Below are 23,384 nucleotides of genomic sequence, written 5' to 3' on the forward strand. Positions count from 1 at the left end.
TTATTTTTAAAAATGTTTTTGAAGTATAATAAAGAAAAATTAATAGAATGATAGTTATAGCTTAAAATTCACACTGTAATAATTGAATCAAAATGATATAGTGTTTGTATATGTCAAACTACTGCCTTATTAGGTTTTCTAAAGAAAATGTTTAGTGTATTACTTAGTATAGACTTTAACGTTTAGCAATAAAAATGAGGAAATATATTGCAGAAATTTACAAGCCTCTATCAACACTAAGGTTACACTGAAGTTAATGTGAAGAATTCTCTGATGTCAGTGTGTTTTATGACAATATCACATATAGTATCAGTTGTATAATATGATTCTTAATTACATATTTATTTTAATTTTCTTAACCATTTTAAAACAGCCTCAAACTGTGTGTTATTTAAGGAATGGAGACATTTTGGGTTAATTCAATGAGAATTAATGTCTTAAAACAACAAATTTAAGTTTCTACAGAAAATTGCTATTCTTTTTTTTTCAACTGGACCCATGTATTAAGGATGAAAGTTTTGTGGGCATTATTGGACCACGGAGAGAGGTGTTTGTGTCAATAGCATTGAGACGTCACTATTAAGGAATGATATATGACCATCTTTTCCTTCTGAGCAAAGACAAATTATAAGGAATTGTCATATCAGACTCACATAAGAAAGACATATTGCCCAATATCAAGCTTTACTGATAATTTCAAGGACAGTTACAATCTACGGAAAAATATAAAGTGAGAAGAGGTGAAAGGTATTCAGTACAACTTTCCAGATCTCCACGGAATGTGTCTCTAGCCCATGTTTAAAGAATAGGTCCCTAAGTAAGAGAGACAGTCACCTGCTTTTAAAAAATGTTTTATTTAAGTTATAAAGCATCTCCATTATGTACTCAGATAGCTTATGAGACATATTCCAGAGAGCATGCCTCATTAATCATATGTTCTTGGTTTAAGTACCAAAGGCGATCCTACACCATGAACAATCCGCTCAACACTAAAACATTTTAAAGTTAACTATTCTCCTTCAACCAAATGATATTCACTTATTTAAAGCATTTTTCCAAGCACGGTTACAAAAAAAAAAAAAAAAAAAAAAAAAAAAAACAGCCACGTGCTTAATTTCACTCTCTCTAGTAATGTGAAGGAAACATGCTATATAGATGAACTGTTGAACTTCCTAGTCAATCCTCTGTCCTCAGTCAATATTTCCATACTGTGTATTTCTAAGATGTCTTCAATTTTCTGTTATAGTTTGTGTTATATTTTCTAAAAGAATTCATCTTACTAACACCCTGTCAGTGAAAGGGACTCTACTCATATTGTATTTAATAGTAATTTCCTTTGCAAAGCTTGATGACATAATGATATCCCTTCAGAGTATTTTAATATTCGTTGTCATTGCAATTACTTTTATTCCTCCAGTGGCCACAGTCAGTTGAACATTTTTCAAGGTGTTGATGTAAGTATTTATTGAATGCATACTTTTTATGAAGCCTAATTTTCTTTCTGATCTGGATAGTTTTCTGAAGCCTTTCATAAAGTGGTAACTTCAATTCAGGTCATAAAATATTTTCTCATTCTGGAGAGTTATCATTTAAATGAGTTTGTTTTTAATTTAATTCTATAAATCAACATGCAAAGCATTTGTTCATCCTATAGCTTTGTCAGAGAGATTAATGTTGTAATTTCCTTGTGTACCATACATTCCAACTGACTGAGATAGTGACCAAAAAACATCCTGTGAATCCTGGGTCACGTTTGGTTTGTGGATGTAACAACTTCCCAGTTAAAACAGGAATGGATTGAGGACACTGGCTGCCAGGTATAATAACAAAATTTTCCTGCTCTCTCTATTGAAACCCAATGAGTTACACTATGGTAAAGACTTTTTTATCTGCAATATTCAGAACTTTAAAAACAATGACAAAAACCACACTTTTATGTGATGCCCTATTTTGCTGAAGTTTAATAAAGTATTCACACAATTGCATTTATTTTGTTTGGCTCACTAAGCCACACTGTTATTGGCCCTTAAAGTGACCAGCAATTATGACATCTGACAGCCTTTATGTGTGAAGAGTAAGCCCTTTTCTACCACTGTTGACAGATATGCTGAAGTTATTGTTTAATTAATTTAATTAGAGCTTTGTTTTCTCTCAAGATCAATATCCAGCCATTGTCAGTCTCCTAAAGAAGAGATTTTTCTAATGTCCCTATATAGGCTAGCAAGACATTTTCATTATGCTGACAACATTGTAGGAATGTTATTTTAGTTCTATTCAGAATTTACAGATGAGCTTTTAACATACCCACAGAATATTTTAAATATTGGGGCCAGTGTTTATCAAGTCACACATAAATTTTTGGACTGGCAAAATGAGCAGGAGTTCAGTATTTCTTCTATAGGGATAACAAGTCCTGAGGTCTCTCCCTTCACTTGCCATTGGTCGTCATTAGACTGGAAAGGGATAACTAAGAGTATTGTCTCCTTTCCCTGAGATGGTCACTTGGAAATTGCATAAATGTATCCCTCCCTGGTACACTAATCTTTTTATCAGTACCCTTTCCTTATGTTATAGCTCCCATTTCTATTTATTACTTTTTTCCACTGATGATTGACTGTTAGCTTAGCAGGCATGTTATCTACCTACAGAAATGGTAATAAAAGCAGCCTTACTCACTCTCCTCAGCCATCTTCCATCCCATCTTTAGGCAGATCAGGGATTTGGCAGGTAGAGGATCTAGGACAAGTCTGTTGCTTGGTAATGTAACTGAATTTATAGGTAGCTCTAATTAGTCCATAAGGGTTGACGTTATGACTCATCTCTAAATATCTTTAGAAATATGAGCTGGTAAATTCAATTACATCAAAATTATACCTTAGGAATTCATCACATACACAAAATGTTAAATGCACCTGGCGTCACTGAATATGGAATAAGGGGAAAAAAAAAAAAAAACATTTCATGCATAGAAATTGAAGTGTTTGTAATTGCATCCCTCAACTCTTCTATCCCTACCTCTAGATTCTACAATCAATTCCAGTGACATATCTCCTTACTCCTCTGATATTCAAAATTAGAGCATGTTTATTTAAGTGATAAAGCCAATTGATAGAGCCTTTTAGTCACCCATTATCTGTAATAATGTTTCTATTACCTACTAAATAGAACACTTCCCTGCAAGAAATGAGTTCTGTGATATAGTCATAAAAGATGTTACCTTGATTCTTTCTGTATAATAATGACAGTGAAAAAAATGCATAACTTATTCAAAAAGAAAAATATACCTTTAAGCTGACACAGAATATACTGGTATTTTAAATACTTTGATTATGAGAATGTCAGAAATAAATATTACAATTACTATTAATAGTTATTTTTAGCAACTGTCAGCAAAAAAGCTTATATCTTTTCTTATTAAAAACTGAACAAATTAATAGAGTTCAAATGTATTTTTAAGCCAGGTAATGTGAAAAATAGAGACATTTATTAAAGAAGATACAAGATACAAGAAACATTATACATAAGACAATGACACCTTAGTTCCCTTCAAAGCAGACACCTTGGGACCCCACACAGTTCTCCCAATTGCCATCAGCTTCCCTGTCATATTTTCCTGAATCTCACTGATGCTCTAAAATTTCTTCCCTTTCAAAGATGATTTTAGTTTTGGGAAAAGCCAAAAGTCACAGGGTGCCAAATCTGGGCTGTAGGAGGCTGAGTCACCTGGGTGGTTTGATGTTTCACCAAAAAACTCTGTAGGAGACATGACACATGAGCAGGCGTGTGTCGTGATGAAGCTTCCAGTCACCAGCTGGCCATCACTGTGGCCTTCTGAATCATTCGAATAGTTTCCACAGAAGAATGTTCAAGCTTAATGCAAAATCTGATTCAGATTAATTTCTCTACTGAATGTGACAGCTGCACAGCACACGTGCTCACTCCACGGCATACACCACCCCCACTGACTAGTGCAGTGAAATGGTCACTGTTCACTCCTGTACATTCCAGTTCACTCTCGTTGGCTGCCAGGCTATATGGATGTCATGCAAACCAATCTCGTTATATTAACATAGCTGGATTTTTACCATACAGACCTTGTATTTCCTATAAGAAAGTGGCTTATGTGATTATGGAAACTGGGAAGTTCTAAGATCTGCAAGCTGGAGAGCCAAAAATATAGTTTCCTGCTGAGTCTGAAGTCTTGAGAACCAACCAGGAATTCTGAAGGTGAAAGTTCCATTCTGAGGCTAAATCTAAGGTCGTGGAAGATCAATGTCCCAGCACAAACACAGTTTGAGAGAGCATCTCTTCTCTTAACTCAGCGCCTTTTGTTGTATTCGGCTCTTCAGTGAACTGAGGGATTCACACCCACAAGGGAGAGAGCAATGTGCTTTCATGGCTCACCAATTCAAATATTAATCTTACCTCAAAACACCCTCACAGATATAACTAGAATAATGTTTTACTCAGTGGTTCTCAACCTTCCTAATGCCGTGACCCTTTAATACAGTTCCTCATGTTGTGGTGACCCCCAATCATAAAATTATTTTCATTGCTACTTCATAACTATAATTTTGTTATTGTTATGAATTGTAATATAAATATCTGATATGCAGGGTGTATTCTCATTGTTACAAATTGAACATAATTAAAGCATAGTAATTAATCACAAAACAATATGTAATTATGTAAGTGTTTTCTGATGGTCTTAGGCAACCCCTGTGAAAGGGTCATTCGATCCCCAAAGGGGTCGTGACCCACCAGTTAAGAACCACTGGTTTAACTAAATATATAAGCACCCTATGATCCAGTTAAATGGACACTTAAAATTAACCATCTCAATTCTACTCCTTGTCATCTCCACACCAGAGACATATCCTTAAACCATACTTAATCTTTGATTAAGGACAATAACAAGATTTGTAATTTTGCCTAAGATGATACAACTGTCCTGCATACAACTGAAATCATACCAATCCCTCTTCTAGAAGAAGAGGTAAAGTCAAGTGATGTGAACTTTTCATCTTAAATCCTGTGACTTAAATACAATGATATAATATGAACCACACTTGAATATTATAATAGAAATCAATTCATCTCAGTTTGCATGATACAAGAATAAGAGAGAAAAGAAAATGGTTTGCTTAACTTAAGCAGACACACACATATTCACAACAAAGTAAGGAGGAAATACTTTTGACAATTACAGTCCTCATTTCTGTAACTACTCATGTGATTTTAGCTGGTATTTCTAACGACTTTTTCTACTAATTCTTTGTTTATAGCAAACGCCTTATCTGGCTGTGGTTCTTTATCTATTGAGGAAATTCAAACCTTCATTCCTAAAGAATTCAGACCATGAGTGGTCCTATATGCATTGGGTTGTTATAGCCTTCCATTGGCTTTAATTACAGGGCATGGTGATAAGAGACACCTTAAGGGATCTTATGTTTCCAGATATACTATTCCGTGCCTCCCTCGTGGAGTAGCATCCACTTCTCCCTATATTGTCAGGATCTAACACTCCAGGCATTACAGTGACTCTTTCTTTTCCTTCTGATTCAGAGGAATGAGGAATCCGAAGTAGTCACGGAATAGTTCTCCAGTTCAATGGAATCATTTTTGTGTTTCTTTGTGGACATTCCTGACTCTGAAATTAAAAATGTTATTCCATCGTTGTATAAGGTTGCAGGAACTGGTAGGAAAAATTTTGCTAGTGGGTCACTAATAATAATAGTGGTGCCACTCCTATTTCAATCTGTTGGTTCTTAGACTTATGAATCCTGCCTGTGGGAGAAACAGTACCATATACTGGATAGTGATTCAGAGCATACACATTCTTCTACAGAATCTTGCTTTGGGCCTGTAGGTATTAGCTCCTAACTGTCACAGTAGTTGAGTCTTCAGAAGGCCATTCCACCATTCTATCAAATCAACTGCTTCAGGGTGATGTGAACAATTGTAAGACCAATGGATTTTGTGAGAATTCACTCATTCCCATTCACGTTTTTCTGAAGTTATCTCCTTGATTAGAAGCAATGCTACACCATATACCATGATGATGGATGACACATTCTGTGGGTCCATGATGGTAATTTTGGCAGAAGCATTGTGTGCATGGAAGACAAATCTATCCAGAGTGTCTACTCTAGTAACAATAAAACATCGCCTCTTCCATTATGGAGGATGTCCAGTGTAACTGATCTGCTTCCCCTCGAATGGTATCATTTGAAGAAATCAATTTTGGTCAGCTGCTGGCAGATTGGGCATTCAGTGGTGGCTGAAGCCAGATGGCCCTGAGTGAGTGGATGTCCATATGGCTGAGACCGTGCATAACCTCCATCCCTGACCCGGTGGCCAGTTTACTCATGAGCCCATGAGATGGCACAAACGGCTAGGAAAAGAAGCAGACAGGTATACACAGAACAGGTCATTCTTTCTGCTTGATTATTAAGATTCTAGTCTACTGAAGTCATCCTTTGGTGATCACTCCCATGGGATACATGCTTTTTGCACTTTTAGAGAGGTGTGCCCAAAAGCTTCTTCCTCCCTTTTTACCATTTTTTAAATCATGTTCTTTTCAACTTATTGAATATTAAGCTAAACTGTTAGTGACAGCTCATAAACTGATATGTAATTGCATGTGTGGCCATTTTTCTTTCTGAGTAAAATAAACAACCAGGGGAGTTGCCTGAAGTTCTGCCTACTGAGAGAAATTCTCTTCACCACTGCCTTTTGATGATGTTCCAGAAAGGGGACTATACTGATTCACTGTCCACTATTAAGTGATGTCTAAATATCATGCATAAGTAACTCAAAACTGGGCCCAAGAGTTTTCTTCTTAATTCAGCTGATGAAAGGAATTCCTTGTGAAACCACAGGCATAGCCTGAGAGAGAGAAGACAGTGTGGAGTGGGGACCATGGGCATTTGAGCCATGTTTTTCTGTAACTCAGCTTGTGCTTCCAGGGCACATCCAGGCCTGATCATGTATATACCACTTCCAGTGCTGCTGTGCACACTCAGCTTTATGATCTGACTGATCAGATAACATCCAGTTCATGCTGAACACCTCAGATTGCATGGTAACTTGGCAGCTCATGGATATATATTCAATTTCTAAGGCCCAGTAGTAGGCTAAGAGCTGATTCTCCAAAGATTGGTTAGTTACCTACAGAGGATACTAGGAATTTGCTCTAAAATCTTAAAGGCCTGCCTTGAACTTCACCTATAGGGGCTTGTCAAAGGATCCAAACAGTATCTCCGCCTGCTACCAACACCTTCAACCAAAGTTTGATTATATAACCAAACTGGTTGAGGAATTGCAGAACAACTTGGAACTCTTTCTTGTAAAGACTTTTCAAGTTCTGGATCCCACTCACTTCTAGCAGTTCTCCAGGTGACTTGATAAATGAACAGAATAACACGCCCATAGAAAGAATATGTTGTCTCCAAAAACACAAAGAGGCCCACTAGGCATTGTGCCCCCACACTTTTTAGTTGTAGAGTGGGCTAGATGTAATAATTTATCCTTCACCTCAAGATGGCTTGGGGGACCCTCTGAGCTCACTATGAGACAAACCTTAGGTAAATTCCATTAATCACCTGATTTCTGTATTCCTCTGCTCTGGTGTGCACGTCACACAAATGTTTTACATCTCCTGGAATCAGTGACAATTCAGAGCCAATATCCAATAATTCCAAAAGATCTGATCAATTTCTTCTTTTTCAGTGCACAGCTACTATGATAAAAGATGTTGGTTCATTTGGGAAAGGCTGGGAGAAACAAAGTGTGTCTTCTAGACACATTTAGTACAGATGAGTAGGTCTTAAAGACAAACCTTCTCTAACATTCAACTCTCCCTAAGAACTATTGATTCTCTTTCTCTGGAAAACCTATACTAAAATGAATTTTATTTATATAAAATATAATTTATGTATTTATACATATTATATATACACCAAACTGTTTTTCTAGAAAATATAAGTATACATTGCATTATTGCACTCAAATATATATTTAAATTGTTATATTCACATATTTTATATATTATATTATTATATAGAAACATATATAACAAGAATTGGCTCATGCTGTTATGGAACCTAGAAAAATAAGACCTGCAGTCTGCAAGTCAGAGCCCAGGAATGCTGATACAGTAGTTAAAGTCTGAATCCCAATGCTTAAGAAGCCAGAGAGCCATTGGTGTAACTTCCAGTATCAGTCTAGGACAGACAGGCTGAGAGAGTGAATTTTCTCTCACTCCGCCTATTTTGTACTCAGGCCTTTGAAGGATTAGATGAGGCCCACCTATATTGGGAGGAGGCAATCCATTTTACTGAGCTTACTGATTCAACTGTTACTTTAATCCAGAAAGATCATTACAGACACACCCAAAATAATGTTTAGTCAACTATCTGGGCACACCGTTGCCTAGTTTGGTTCAAAATTAAAAAATAAAAAAAATACCAAGACAAAACTAAAAATGATACTGTTGAAAATTAGTAGTTAGCAATTTAGAAATATATCAAGGAGTCGTTATATTTTCTATGTATTTATTCAAATTTAGAAGAGGCAAATAAGCTATTAAGGAGGACTACTTGATTCATTGAGAACTGAAAAGTATAATTATATTTTTGGTATTCATATTTCTTAAGGCTTTTTATATGGGCTTTGTTCTATAATAGAAAATTAATATTCATGAAGTTTATAGTTTAGTCTGTTTCACTGATTCTATAAAAATGTCAAATTTGGCATCATGTATATGATTTCTACTTATGCATTGGTTAATATATAATAGAATTTAATATTGATTTATATCACTACTGAATGTATGATTTAAAATTAATAATGTATTATAATTGATAAATAATTTCAAGATTTCAGGATAGTTGTTGAAGTTTTGTAAGATTACACCAGAATATAACCATTGGGAGGTTTCATTCCTAAAATAAATTGTAAATTAAAGGCAATGTTTTAAAATGTGTTTAATTATATGTAAAATTATTCTTTTAAAATGGTGCTCTAAATTAACAGAATAAAGGGCATATATTTCATGGCAGAAACTAATGCAAGTATGAATAGATTAATCTCAATAATAATGATTTCAATATATGCATTTTTACAATAATACATTTTTTTAAATATTTTATTTTGTAACCTAAATTTAATAAATTTAAACATACTCTGAAAATCTTGTAATTCCATTACTATCTTAACTTCTCTTGGACATAATTTCCTGTCCAAACAGCATATTTTAATACTGAACTTTCCTTGAGAATTTTTAATTGAATATAAACCATTCAGAGAAATTAATATAAATATTTTATGAAATACACAAAATATGTACTACTTAAAAATAAAAAAATATTATAAACCATGTAACTGCTTTCAATATTATTTATTCATTGAGAGTATTTTTATAAAAAGTAAATATACTAAAAGTTTAAACTATACTCTATATTGTGTATTTTAACATAAATTTTATATATACATATAAAGTCATGATTTTAATGCCTGAAAATAATGCCATTTTATATTAATTAGCTTAACCAAATTAATACAGTGAAAACTTTAGCTTTTCCCACACGTTTTGCCAAATTAGGGTTTGTTATACATATGAATCCTCAATCTACCCACTTATCTATATTTTTCATCCTTTCCTAATAATTTTCTGTCATTAAAAGTATCTTCTTTTCTTCCCATTAAAAGTATTTTCTTTTCTTCCCTCCCTCTTAGGAGAAAAGTACTAGCAGTACAAGGATATATGTTAAACAATATTTGTTATAAAATAGCTTGGAAAATATTTGTAAAATTCAGTCATTAAAAGAATGTCATTGACAGTAATTTTTAAGATATCATTTATGTAAAAGAGACACGTTTTATATTTTTTATTACTTCATTTATCTTGTAATAAATTACAGTTAAAACCATTGTATATATGTGCAAACATACTGTTTACAGAGGGGAAATATTTGATTTCGAACGTGTTGAGATTCTAGATTTTTTTAAAAATCTCTTTTTTTTATTTTAGAATTTAGCAGGCACAGTAAACAATTTCGAATGTGATATAACAGAAAAGTGAAATGTGCTTTATAATTACAGAGCAGTCAAGTCTATTCTAAATCGACAGAGTTCAACTACTGCATCAGCATTCCTGGGTCCCTAGAGTCAGGAAAGGCATCCCCAGGAAGATAATTTTTAAATGAGATATGATTAATATTTTCTAGGAAAAAAATACAGGGAAGAGGAAGGATGTTAAAGGGTGAGAAAAACATATGCCAACATCAGGTATAAAGACTGGAACAGTTCTAAGAAATGAAAATAAAAGAAGGCCAAAAAAATGGATATGCCTAGCTGAAGTGACAAACGTGATAGTGTCCCATGCTGAGTTGAGGATGAGATTATGGATGATGTATAAATAAGGCTGGAGTCCAAATGATTAGAATAACAATGAAAGTAAAGATTCTTTTAAAAAGGATACTATCCCCATTAATAGAACAGGCCCACATACACACACCTACAATTTGCCCAATATAACACCAAAATTTGCATGAAACTAACCCTGGTTTGTAAGCCTAGGATCATGATTTTTATGCACTGCGTCTTATTGATTTTTACGCTGGAAGTAATAAGACTAAATTTGTGATGCAGATAAAACTTCTTTAGTGTGAGAAACTGGAGTAGAGCAAGAGGAGGGGGCAGGCTTCAATTAAGAAACTGTTACAAAAGTCTAGCTAATATATGCTAGAAAGCCAAATAAGGGTGCTGCTAAACAGAAGGAAACACATAGATGGGTCTGGAAGATATTTCAGGAAAAAAAAGGTGATTATTTTAACATTGGAGTTGATAGTGAAGGAGGAATAAAATGTGAATTTTAAGTTTTTGATTTTGGCTAACACTAAAAAAAAAAAAAAGAAAAAACAGATTAAAGCAGTCAAATAATTAACAGATGGAATGTGGAACCAAAGAAACAGGTAGAGTAAGATGCATGAACATTGTGAAGTGTGTAATCGAGAGAGCATAGCAGGTACAGGCTAACTAAGGCTCATGTTTTAGAACAGTTAGGTTGGCAAACAAGATTTGTTTTCTAATACAAAATGTCTGAATACCTGATTAATTTTACCTGCCTTAAATACCCAATGAACAGCCTTCTGCATTAAGAAGTTTATTACTAAGATGGGTAAGTATCAAAAGAAAGATAATTTATAAAAAATCCTAATATTTTTATGAAATTATTTATATGGACAGTGGAAAAGTCCTTCCTGTAGGGCTGGTATTACTTGAAATTTCAAATGTCTATAAAATGTCAATTTCAAAAAAGTGGGAGCACTGTGCTTGAAAGAGTACCCTCCCAAAGTCCTACGAAGGCTAATATACACGATTAAAATCCCCTCTTTCTGTTTGGTGACACTAATGGCAGAAACTGTGCATCTACAAACAATATGCTGTAAGGAGGTAAATCACTTTAAAATGACAATATTTTTCCTAAATTTATCATCATTATAAGTTCAAAAATTCCTCAGATCACTTATTTGAGTTTAGTGATTTTAAATCTAGTCAAGAGTATATTAATATTTTACACTCAGGACCTAGGTTAATAAACTTTTTCTTTTTAATGTACTAGAGGCTTAAATCTCAGTAAAATTTTATTCAAAAATATTTTGAAAACACTGTGTTTTGAAAAAAGATATATGCATTTTCATCATATTTTACATGTGGTACCTATGGTGTAAAAACATAATTATTGAAAAAATTTGAGAATGGTAAAACTGAAATGTTTAGTTTTCCAACGGTGAAAATTAAGATAACCATTGCAATCACTGTTTCAGTGATGTGCTGTGGAGACAGATTGATTTCTGTCAAATTATTTTTTTCAGTAATAACAATGTATATACTTATAGCACTATTTTTTCTACTTCTTTAAAGCTTCACACTGACCAAGATAAAGGAGATGGAAATTTAAAATACATATTAACAGGAGATGGGGCTGGCAGTATATTCGTTATAGATGAAAATACAGGAGACATTCATGCTGCAAAGAAATTAGACAGAGAAGAAAGATCACTGTACATTCTTCGTGCCAAGGCTATAGACAGAAAGACCGGGCGGCAGGTGGAACCTGAATCTGAATTTATCATTAAAATCCATGATATTAATGACAATGAACCAAAATTCACAAAAGAATTTTACACTGCCAGTGTTCCTGAAATGTCTGGAGTAGGTAGGTATATGTTAATCTATGTAAACTAACTTTTTATTTGCTTGCTAAAGTAATATTATAGACTTCCAGTTATGACATGTGGCCTCTTTCAGGATAAGAGCTGTAACTAAAAAATACTATTTAGCGTTAGCTATCTTACTTTTAAATATTTCCAGTGGTACATATTTTATTGTGTCCTGCTATGTTGTAACTAATATTTAAAATGATTAATACTGAGAACAATTATTCCACTGTATTTCAACCATTTTCACCTCAACTACCATTCAAATGACAGTTCAGTTGAGTATATTTTTGTCTGAATTGAAAGGAATACAAATAGTATCAGTTTAGGAGAGTTTTGCTTGCATTATTTTGCATAATAACCACTAATGCTCTTGCATTTAACAAATTTCTTTTGATCATCTCATTTGATCACTGAAACAACATAATGTCATAGGCATGGGAAACACATCTTCAAATCCCCATTCTGTTCATTAGGAACCCTAGATTCAGAAAGATTAAGCAACTGAATTAAGATCAAATGCCTTGGTAGCATAACAAAGATATTTCAAGTGTTTTCACTTGTATGTAATTTCAGTTACTATTGCACAAACTGAAAATAATTGTTTCATTTTTAAGGCTGCACGTAACTTTAAATACCATTTGTTTTACATTATTTTTATCTGTACATCTGACTAAATTTACCTCTACTTTTATAAGAGATTTAGACTTGTTAATAATAGCTGACTTTTAAATCATAACTTTGTTCTAAAAATGCCTCAAAAATAACTCATTATAATATCCAAATTATGCCACTGATTTTCACAAATCTATGTTATTTATTTGAATATTATTTTAAAATTTCCTGGAAGTGTATAATTTTGACATTATTATAATTAAGGCATGTTTCCATCAAAAATAATTTTATGAGGAAAATAAATACCCACTTTTACGAAAGGATTGATCTAAAAACGTTGCTTAACTTTTTGCCATGTTGTCAGAGGAACAAAGAATTTGTTTTTAAAAAAAGTTATCATTTCCTCTAACATCAAATGAAATCTCTTCTGTCTGAGAAAACTCCAGTTCTACTTCCTTTTTAGGCATTTATTTCAAAACTATGAAAGGGACTTATCAAATTAAAACAGGAGCCTTATGAAATAATAAAGCCTCGGATGAAATATGAGCAGTTGTGTTCTCTTTAATAAATTTAAGTACGTATTATCCTAGTACAGTTCTATGGAAAGTACTAGACGGGTCCATAAAAGTCAACCAGAGAGCCAGTGGAGATCTGTATCATGACCTCTTTGTGGGGTTACATTTGAGATGAAGATACATCTAAACATTATACTCTCCGTCTCGACTTTCTATTAATGAGCATTCTAATGCAATTTCATATTCTGGCTAACAACCTTTAATTGAAAAAAAATAATATATTTCTTGTATATATATTATTTTGCCAGATATTTTTATGTTTAGCAGTACACAAACTTTCTCTTTTTTTTCTCTGAAAAGGTCCCATATATCTACAGGAGTAAAAATGTGTAATTGAGATGACAAAGATATTTGAGTATTATATATGTTGATAATAATTTATTTACATGTGTATACCTTCTAATTTTCAAAGCATTACCTCATTTTTAAACATCACAATATTTGTTAGAGACTATTGCTATTTAAACTAAATAACCTGGGTTTTCTCCTATATCATTTTGTGTATTAACACAGATCATTTAGTAAAGTGTTTAGAATGAAGTTTCTTTCTGCGCTGTCCAGGTTGAATCCCATCCCTATCACTTCCTAGGTGTGTGATCATTAGCTTCCTCTTAAGGCCCCAAGGCATAATGCTATGTTTATTATTAGGATAAAGTAATAATACAAATGAAGTGAGAGAACTCTGCACACTGTAGTTGAGGGGGGAAATCACTTTGCTTTAGTCTAGCTAGGATATTAGTGCATTAATGGATATTTTCTACATAATAAAAGAGTATATCTGGGATTGACTGAGTGAGTTATAGCAAATCTCACAGGATGTATCACTTCCATTAGAGTTGAGGAACCATAGGCCTCAAGAAAAGGAACTCAAATTCTCATCTCTTGATAATTAATTTTGAGAATACATGAGATTTGCTGCATTCATATATTCATACTCAAATATATTGGTGGGACATGAGCTATTAGTTTAATTTTAATGTGTAATATATTAATTTTTTAAATTTTCATTTACATATATATGTAAAATTCGAAAACATCCACTATATGTGGGAAGGTAAAGTATGTGACAGGGTCTTGTCTTAAAGAATATTAAAATTAAGTAAGAGTGAATCAAACATTTGAAAAATTATGTACAGTATACTGAAAAATGTCATTTTGCCAATGAGGCTACAGTTAATAGTAGTTTTACACTCATGCTTTGGCTCTTTATAGAGAGCTAGTGAAATATAAGAAAAGTTTATCAACACATAACATTATGTTTAGCTCCTGATGCTAGCTTCCTCAGAACTTTAAAAAAAATTTTTAAAGAAGATTGTGACAAAGTTTAAATAAAATAATTTAAATTTTATAAAATAAAAAGATTCATGTTAAATTACACTATTGCTTATTACAGAATCATACTTTTTTTTACAGTAAGGGAAAGGTCTACTGATTTACATATGTACAGACAATATGTAATTTATCAATAAGTATAATCAAATATGACTGTATTAGCTACACTTGAAAAGGAGGCCACAACATCTAATAATCATATATATGTGTGTGTGTGTGTGTGCGTGTGTGTATGACATATAAAAAACATTGCAGACCAATTTTATGTTATTTTGTTTGTTTTTATAAAAACAGGGCTTCCCCACTTTTATTCTATTTACAATATACAGTTAATTTACCAGAGTAAAATACAACATTTGTCTCATTGTATTCATCTTTGTGATAAGACATGTTTTTTATTTTCTCCACTCAAACCGTGAATGTAAAAAATATTTAAATTTAAAAAATACTTAAAAAGAAAAGTGAATTTGTTTTTATTTTTTCAATTTAAATAAATTTCTTCATACTAACCATGATCTAACTAACACATTACACTACCAGTGGTAATTTTTCAAAAAGATGGTTTCTAGTTCAGAAGTATTGAAGTGTCTGTGTTTGGGTGGGGATTCATGTAGGTACATCTGTTATACAAGTGACTGCGACAGATGCAGATGATGCCAACTACGGAAATAGTGCCAAAGTGGTCTACAGCATATTGCAAGGACAGCCGTATTTCTCAGTGGACCCAGAATCAGGTAACAACATTCACCTTGGTGCATTATGATGAACAATTAATTTGTATATTTTTCTGTACTTCAAAAGCTAGCTATTCAGTTTTGTTTCTACTTATTTCCTACAGTTATTACATGTAAGTAGAACAAATCTCCTGTAATTTAGAGAGATTATTAAATCACTAGCTCTTTTGGACTATTTATTGAGTATAAATGTATGGTACCAAATACAAAACTTTCAGAGATTCAGTCTAATGAACACAATAAGTTAATGAACAAAACAGAAGCATAGTTGCATAGAACAGACTGACAGCTGCTGGGGGGAGGAGAGGACTGGATGAAAGATGGTGAAGGGATTAACTAAAAAACATTTATGCACGACCCATAGACATGGACAATGGTATGGGGATTGACTGAGGGAGGGGAGAGTGTGGGGCTCGGTGGAGGTGGGCAAAGGAAAAAAAAGCAAGGGTGACTGTAATAACATAAACAGTAGATGTATTTTTAATCACAGAGATTCAGCACTATATTTGTCATAAGAAATACTTAAACCTAAAGAATAAGACAGTCATCAAAATTAAGATTATCTGTCTGATGACTTCTGAAGTTCATTTTTTTATTAATCAAGAGAGAATCCAGTTGATTTAGAAAGACTCCATTCCTGAACAGTAGCCAATGAAGAACTCTTTCTTTTCTGTCAATTATGTTAAACTGGCTAGAAATTGCAATGCATACTTAAGTATACCAACGTTTTACCTCCTTCTTATCATTAACTTCTGTACAATGGACCTTGATTAGGTTAAATTTAAAACTCAATGATTAAAACATAAACTATATCTCTTCTTTTCCAAAAGGAATTATAAAAACTGCATTACCAGACATGAGCAGAGAAAACAGAGAACAATACCAAGTAGTCATACAAGCCAAAGATATGGGCGGCCAGATGGGAGGCCTTTCTGGAACCACTACAGTGAACATCACCCTGACTGATGTCAACAACAACCCTCCTCGATTTCCCCAGAGTAAGAAAGGTCTCAGTGACTTCCTGCCTGAAGGCATCTCCAACACACTACAAACGGAGGCTAATATCTGCACTAGTGGTTTCACTTCCTGTTTATACAGAAAGGCAAATCCGCCACACTTGTTCCTACAAAATAGCATGACTTCTCACAAACTGAAAGTCATTAAGGATCATGTTTTATCAGTGAGTAGGTAGTAAGAGAAAACATGAAAATACTGTTCTTTTGGCAGCTTTAGCTGTCTTCTTCTACATTTAGAAGAGTTGTAATAAAGTTTTCCAGACTACTCTTCCCAACCTTCACGATGAGGAACTTCTTTCTTTTCTGGTCAGGAGTGGGGACTCTCAAATCCCACTGCCTGGCTTCAAATCCCATGTCTATCATTTGCCTTGCTTCAGTTCTCTTGTCTGTACATAAGAATTATAATCCCTTATTTAATCGATTCTAAAATAGACTTGGTGCCTTGATAATCTCTGAAAACATATATTATATTAAAATAAACAGATGTTGCTTCAATTGGCACCATTTTTTCATTTTCAGAAGTCCACAGAGCTATGGTATACTTTGGTTGTGATGGCATCTGAGACATGTGATAAAGTTACCTGGTATCTGCTACTGACCTGTGAAGGTTAAATCGGTCAGTGCTCTTTCGGTCAATGACATTTTTATGCCATGAGGTCCAACAAAAAAAGATTCCTCTATTCTGGTGAAAATGTTTCCACTTTGCAATAAATAAATGTATAGAGGTCTCTATTTTAAAAGGTTCAACTAAGGACCTCAAATTTAAATTTGTGACATTGATTCTAATACAACAAAGCATTTTCCCAGGCTAATCAAGTTTAAAATATTTGATGATTCAGCTTTGGATGGTGGACTTAAATATATGATATAAGTTAAAAGCAAAAGTTTGCTAAGAAGAAGAAGAATAAGCTTAATTAACTTAAATCTAAACTTTTGTTTTCAGTTTCCATAAATGTAAATTGAAAGAGTATGATTTAATGAATTCTCAAACAGTTTGACATTCTATAATTCTTATGACCTGTTATATAGTTAGCAAAAGATTTGGAACTATAAGAGCAATCAAGAACTATCCCCAAACTAAGCATATTAAAGATAATTTTATGCAATCTTCATAACATACCTATTAGTCCATTGCTATCATTATCATTATGATTTTATAGATGTGGAAATCAAGGGTGAGAGAATTTAACTAATTTGCCCAGTGATGGAAATTTAAATCCAGGCAGTTATATTTAGAAGCCTCTCTTCTTAACCACCAAGCAAAATGGGAAGAGAACAGACTTTGAAGTCATAGAGCCTTTGTTCTGTATTCTGCTCTCCCTGATTTTACAGGGTGATTTCCTTAAGCCCCATCTCTGAGGATATTATACCGCTCTTGGTCCTATGAGAACTAATGTTAGAATTAAGTAAGTTAACATAGATAGCTTTAGCCTTATATGGAGTTCACCACATTAATTCCTCTAACTTTCATTGATATATTTTGTAATTGTTTTCCTATTTGTGTTTTGAGTACATAGTCAGAAACAATATAAAATGCTTTCAGGAATGACACAATACAAAATAGTGGTTGGCTAGAACTGCAGGAAACAGAAACGTTCATGTCTCACTTATAATAATTAACATCTAATATATAAAAATATAAATTTATTTTTCTATGCCTGATTTAGAATATAAAAACAAATGTTTAAGAGGTCAAAAAGTAAATATTTAGAGATTATCTAGAGCTTTCAACAATGCCATACACATTTTTATATGTATTTAATTAAAAGATTTATTTGGCTCTTGCCCTATGTCAAAGTTCTGGATTCTAATATTAAGCCTACCATCAATTATCTAAATAACCTTGGGATATTCACTTCATCTTTCTGGAACTTATAGTTCTCATTTACAAAATGAGAGTGCCCTGTTTTTATAAATTATTTTTTCATCTTAATAAATCTATAAGTTTTGACAGATTAAAATTCAATATGATGAAAAACTCTCCCAATTCAAAATTAATTTATTTAAGTAGGAAAGGCAAAGGAAGTAAAGAATTTGGTATCTAAAGATGAAATGTCCAAAAGAGCTTTGGTTTCATTCTCAGGTACATATCAGTTTAATTCTCCTGAGTCTGTGCCCCTGGGAACACACCTTGGAAGGATAAAAGCCAATGACCCTGACGTGGGGGAAAATGCTCAGATGGAATACCGCATTGCTGAAGGGGAAGGAGCTGACATGTTCGATGTCCTCACTGACAAGGAAACACAGGAAGGGATTATAACTGTCAAACAGGTTTCTTTTTGCTGTCTCTATATTTTCATTTAACACTTTATGGTTGATTTTTGCTTTTCAGTTAAGGAAAGAATAGCCAACGATTTATTTTCCCGTCCTTCACATGCTGTCTATCCTTCTGTAAGTGGAAACAGTTGTGATTTCACTTCAAGTTAAGCAACTTCATCACTGACACTTAAAAAGTGATATAAAACCTCAACTGTTTGTGCTTATAGAAGATGGCAATCAAACCAGGATTAGATAACCTTTAAAGTACTTGGTTTTTGTTTACCCACAGTGGAGAAATAGGCCTGCAGTCATCACTATTTCATGTGTAGCACATTGAAATTATTAAATGTGATGTTCTAGTCAAGGTGATAAAATCTCAAGGTGCTAGGTGTTTTATGCTGGATTTCTTGATTTTTAACGTAGTAAGGGAGAACATTTTAAAGTTTTACATAAGATAATCCAGTTAAATATTAATTAATTTCTATTGTCTTGTTTGCTTTCATTCATTTCTTGCTTTCCACAGTGTTTAGATTAATAAAATATATTTTATAATACCAATTTTAGAAATGTAAGACCTAAGAAAGCAACTTATATGAATAGTTTGATAAATTTCTACTTTATTCTATATTTTCTCTGATTTTGACTTGGTATAATTTTAGTAGTAATAATAAGTAACCTCTTTATATATTTAGTTTCAAACCTGTGACTACCAAAATGTGAAATGTATTACTAAGTGGATATTAGTATTAATGTGTTTACCATAATATACAGTTACCTCCCATAAATAAGGCATAACAATTTACTAATTTATTTTATATACTTATGAAGCAATGATAGGGAAAGTTACTTAAAAAGAATTAAAACCACTTTAGTAAATATTGAAGTTGTCTTCCACTGTTCTGCCTGCTGTATTATATTAATTTTTCTTATTTTATTTAACTTCAGAATTTAGATTTTGAAAACAAAATGCTGTACACTTTACGAGTGGATGCGAGTAACACACACCCAGATCCACGATTTTTACACCTGGGACCTTTCAAAGACACAGCTGTGGTCAAAATATCTGTGGAGGATATTGATGAACCTCCTGTGTTTAGTAAAATTTCTTACTTGATAGAGGTAGATGAAGATGTAAAGGAGGGTAGCATCATTGGACAAGTTACAGCGTATGACCCAGATGCCATGAACAATTTAATAAAGTAAGTATTCTGAGAAATTTTAAGTTTGCAAAAAAATAACAATCTCGCCATTTACAAGTTTTATGAAAAAATTACATTGTACAATGTAATTAGTACAAATTGATCAAGCACAAATCCTTTTGAAGCAAAACTCTTAGCTGAGCTGTCCTTTAAGTGCTCTACATATATTTATAATTTAATTTGACTCATGACCTTACAAGGAAGATATTATTATATCTTTCTGAAGATGAGAAGACTGGGGCACTAAGCATTTAAATAACTTGCTAAATAATTAGTCAGTGTCAAAGCTGGGTTTGAAAATCAGGCTGTCAGTCTTCAGATTCTGTAGTTTTTAATACCTTAGCTCTTGCGATTCTATTCCATTGCACATCTTGGATAAATGATAGCTCAAATAATAAGTGATCAAAAATAAATTTAAAATTTATTCTTCTAGAAATATTATTAAGAGATAACCTGGAACTTGTTGAAATACCTTCTTTTGATAACAGTCACTAGGCATACCATATATAAAACTGTGGAGAATCAATATCAATAAAATGCTAGTAATAACAAAATTAGTAAAGAGAGAGATAATATTTGAGAATTGTAAAATTATTAAAACTAATATAGTGTTGTGTAGTTTAGTGTAATATTTTCACAAAACTTGAATGTTATACTAAACATCTCAAAGCTTTCTATATGCTAGAAACTTAAATGATTTTTATACATGGTGCTTAAGGGGAATGTAAACAATAAATGGATATATAGGATGAGTGAATAAAGAAGAGTAAATATGTTGAAGACAGAGTGCTGAAAGATTGATAAATAAGACATTACACGTTAATGTGTGGCTAGTAAAATGAATAAAATTCTGTTTTGTTAAAATTTAATTTTTTAAAGAAAATAAATGGTTAAATTATTATTGAAAAAGCCCAAATTTTCTAGAATTAATGTTATCCCATTACACAGAAAATTAATAAGCACAATGTTAAATATATAATTATTAATTTTTAAAATATGTAGTGACTACTCAATAGTGTTAATTTATAAAGCAATATTTTTAGCACTGAATATATCCTAATGAATATTTATTTTCTTGGTTGATTAATATACTACAATACATAAAAATTTAATCTCAGTGAACAAACTCATTCTCATAACTTGGATGTGAGCTGTGGCAATACTGTAGTTAATACTCAGAATTTATATTAGCTTAAAATATTTGGTTAATTTTATGTTAATTAAAATAGAATTTACTCAAAAATTTAAAATAAATATTTGGGTTCAAATTATGTATTATGTATATTGTTCAACACTATTTAAAAAACATGAGTTAAAATAATAGCAATGCATACAAGATTACTCTGACAATTTTTACCAGCATACATAAAATGTATTTCACTCCCTGTACCAGATAAAACAAAAGTCCTAAAATGAAGTGAATAGTAATCTAGTTTCTCCAGTGGTCTATATATGTGTACTAGCATGTTTATGTACAAAATAATGTTTATTTTTATTTCATTGAAATTATGTGTGGCTATTTGGTTTTGAAATCTTTTATATAAATTTTTTTTTAACTAACAGAAATCTTTAAGTACTTTCATGTTTTTTTTCAATATGTAACTGAAGTAAATCAGCACATATTATAAAAAGTATAAGAAATTGTTCATACCAATAACTAGCTATAAATGCTCAGTTAGTATCTGTCCTTAATAGTTCTAGCCAGTTTCCAAAATAATGATGATGATGATAATAATAATAATAATAATAATAATAATAGTCAATGTTAGTTGTGTCTTTATTTCTTCCTAGTTTGAGGCACCAAAGTCTTCTATTAAATTTCCACAACATGTTTTTACAAAGTCATTGATTGTAACTTTTGTCTATGAATATCATCTATTGTTAGGTAGATGTGGACAAATGACAGTAGATTAACTCTTACAAATAAAGAACCATTTATTGACAAACTATTGAGCAGTCCTCAGTATGAATGAGACCAAATTTTAATAATCTGTGTGTGCTTTTCTAATTTCTTTAGCATGATACTTTGAATACTAGAAATTAAGTGAATGTTGGTTAACTTGAGAGAGGCACGCTGATTTCCCACGTTGCCAAGGATATTTGTTTATTAGAGAACATCAGGAGTTTGGTTAAGCTGTATCAATTTAATACTCCTCCCTACACAATGTTTTCATTTATTATTAAGTAATAAGCACCAAAATATATGTTCTGCTACTCCAATTGTGGCATGAAAATCACAACATGAAACTGTCAAACAATTTGCCTATATTTTCCTGCATAAAAATAATAGTTATTTTATTAGGCATTTACTGTTAACTAGAACTGTCTAAAACGTTTTATATTTATAGCTCATTTAAGCCTCACTACAAATTTATAAGGTAGGCGCTACTGTTATCACCCAAAGTTTCTAGAAGAATAAAGTGAAATGCAAAGAGTTTAAGGAACTTTCCCAAGGACACAGTACAATAGTTAGCAAACAGAGGGTTCAAACTATTGTTGATCTAAATACATAGCCAGTTTTTTAGCAAACATATTGTACTATGCTTTCTTACTCATATAATTATTAATTAAAGGTAATTAATCTAATGCTCCTCATTTATCAATTAATTCGACTGAATTCAGTGGTACAAAGAGGTCCTCAAAAATAAAATTATGCAAAAGGAAAACATGGCTTTTGTCTCTCAGAATACAATCTTGTTTCTCTCATTTTTCCATTGCCCACAGTATGGAATCACAAAAGCTCGCACTATAGACATGTTTGCTTAGAAAATTATGGCTTTATTTTTATTATTTTAAAACATATCTAATGAAGTATTATTGGCTAGAAATAAACTGCAAAAATTCCAATTGTATGATTCTATAAAGTCTGGCAAGTTGATACACCCATTAAAACATCAAAAAAAAAAAAAAATCACCAAAATCAGGATAACATAAGGACATCTTATCCTTTTCTCATGTTCCTTTGTCATACCTTCTTCTCAAACTTCCTGGAACCCAACCCCATTCTCAGGCTAACACTTATCTGCTTTCTGTCAATATAGATAGTATTAGATTGGACTTTCTTGAATTTATACAAATGAAATCATACAGTGCGTATTCCCTTTTGTCTTATTTCTTTCACTTAGTATAACTATCTTGAGACTTTTCCATGTTGTTACTATTTCTCCATGCTGTTGTGTACATCAGCAGTTTATTCTTCTAATTGCAATGTATGGGAATACCAAGTTTTGCTTACCTATTCATTTATTGGTTGACATTTTGAGTCATTCTAAATACATGGATATCACAATACATTTATAGACATTATATCTCTTTTTAATTAAGTAGAGTTCATATAATATACTTATATGTGTGTATTTTATGAATTGTGAATATTTGAAAATCTCATTTATTTCTTCAACTTCTATTGTATAAAATAACATGGTGTCAT

General features: G+C 32.3%; 1 protein-coding gene across 1 annotated transcript in view; it reads left to right on the forward strand.

Moving 5' to 3' along the window:
• CDH9 (cadherin 9) overlaps window positions 1-23,384 on the forward strand; it is a 109,423-nt gene that overhangs the window by 68,431 nt on the left and 17,608 nt on the right. Inside the window, exons 3-7 of the mRNA XM_090278894.1 lie at window positions 11,929-12,223; window positions 15,361-15,480; window positions 16,311-16,478; window positions 18,580-18,767; window positions 19,701-19,954. Of these exons, the coding sequence (XP_090135020.1) occupies window positions 11,929-12,223; window positions 15,361-15,480; window positions 16,311-16,478; window positions 18,580-18,767; window positions 19,701-19,954 (1,025 nt within the window). The remainder of the gene's footprint in view (window positions 1-11,928; window positions 12,224-15,360; window positions 15,481-16,310; window positions 16,479-18,579; window positions 18,768-19,700; window positions 19,955-23,384) is intronic.

Source organism: Furipterus horrens, unplaced genomic scaffold (genome assembly GCF_987537825.1).
Source record: "Furipterus horrens unplaced genomic scaffold, mFurHor1.1.pri manual_scaffold_5, whole genome shotgun sequence".
In the NCBI taxonomy this organism is placed as follows: domain Eukaryota; kingdom Metazoa; phylum Chordata; class Mammalia; order Chiroptera; family Furipteridae; genus Furipterus; species Furipterus horrens.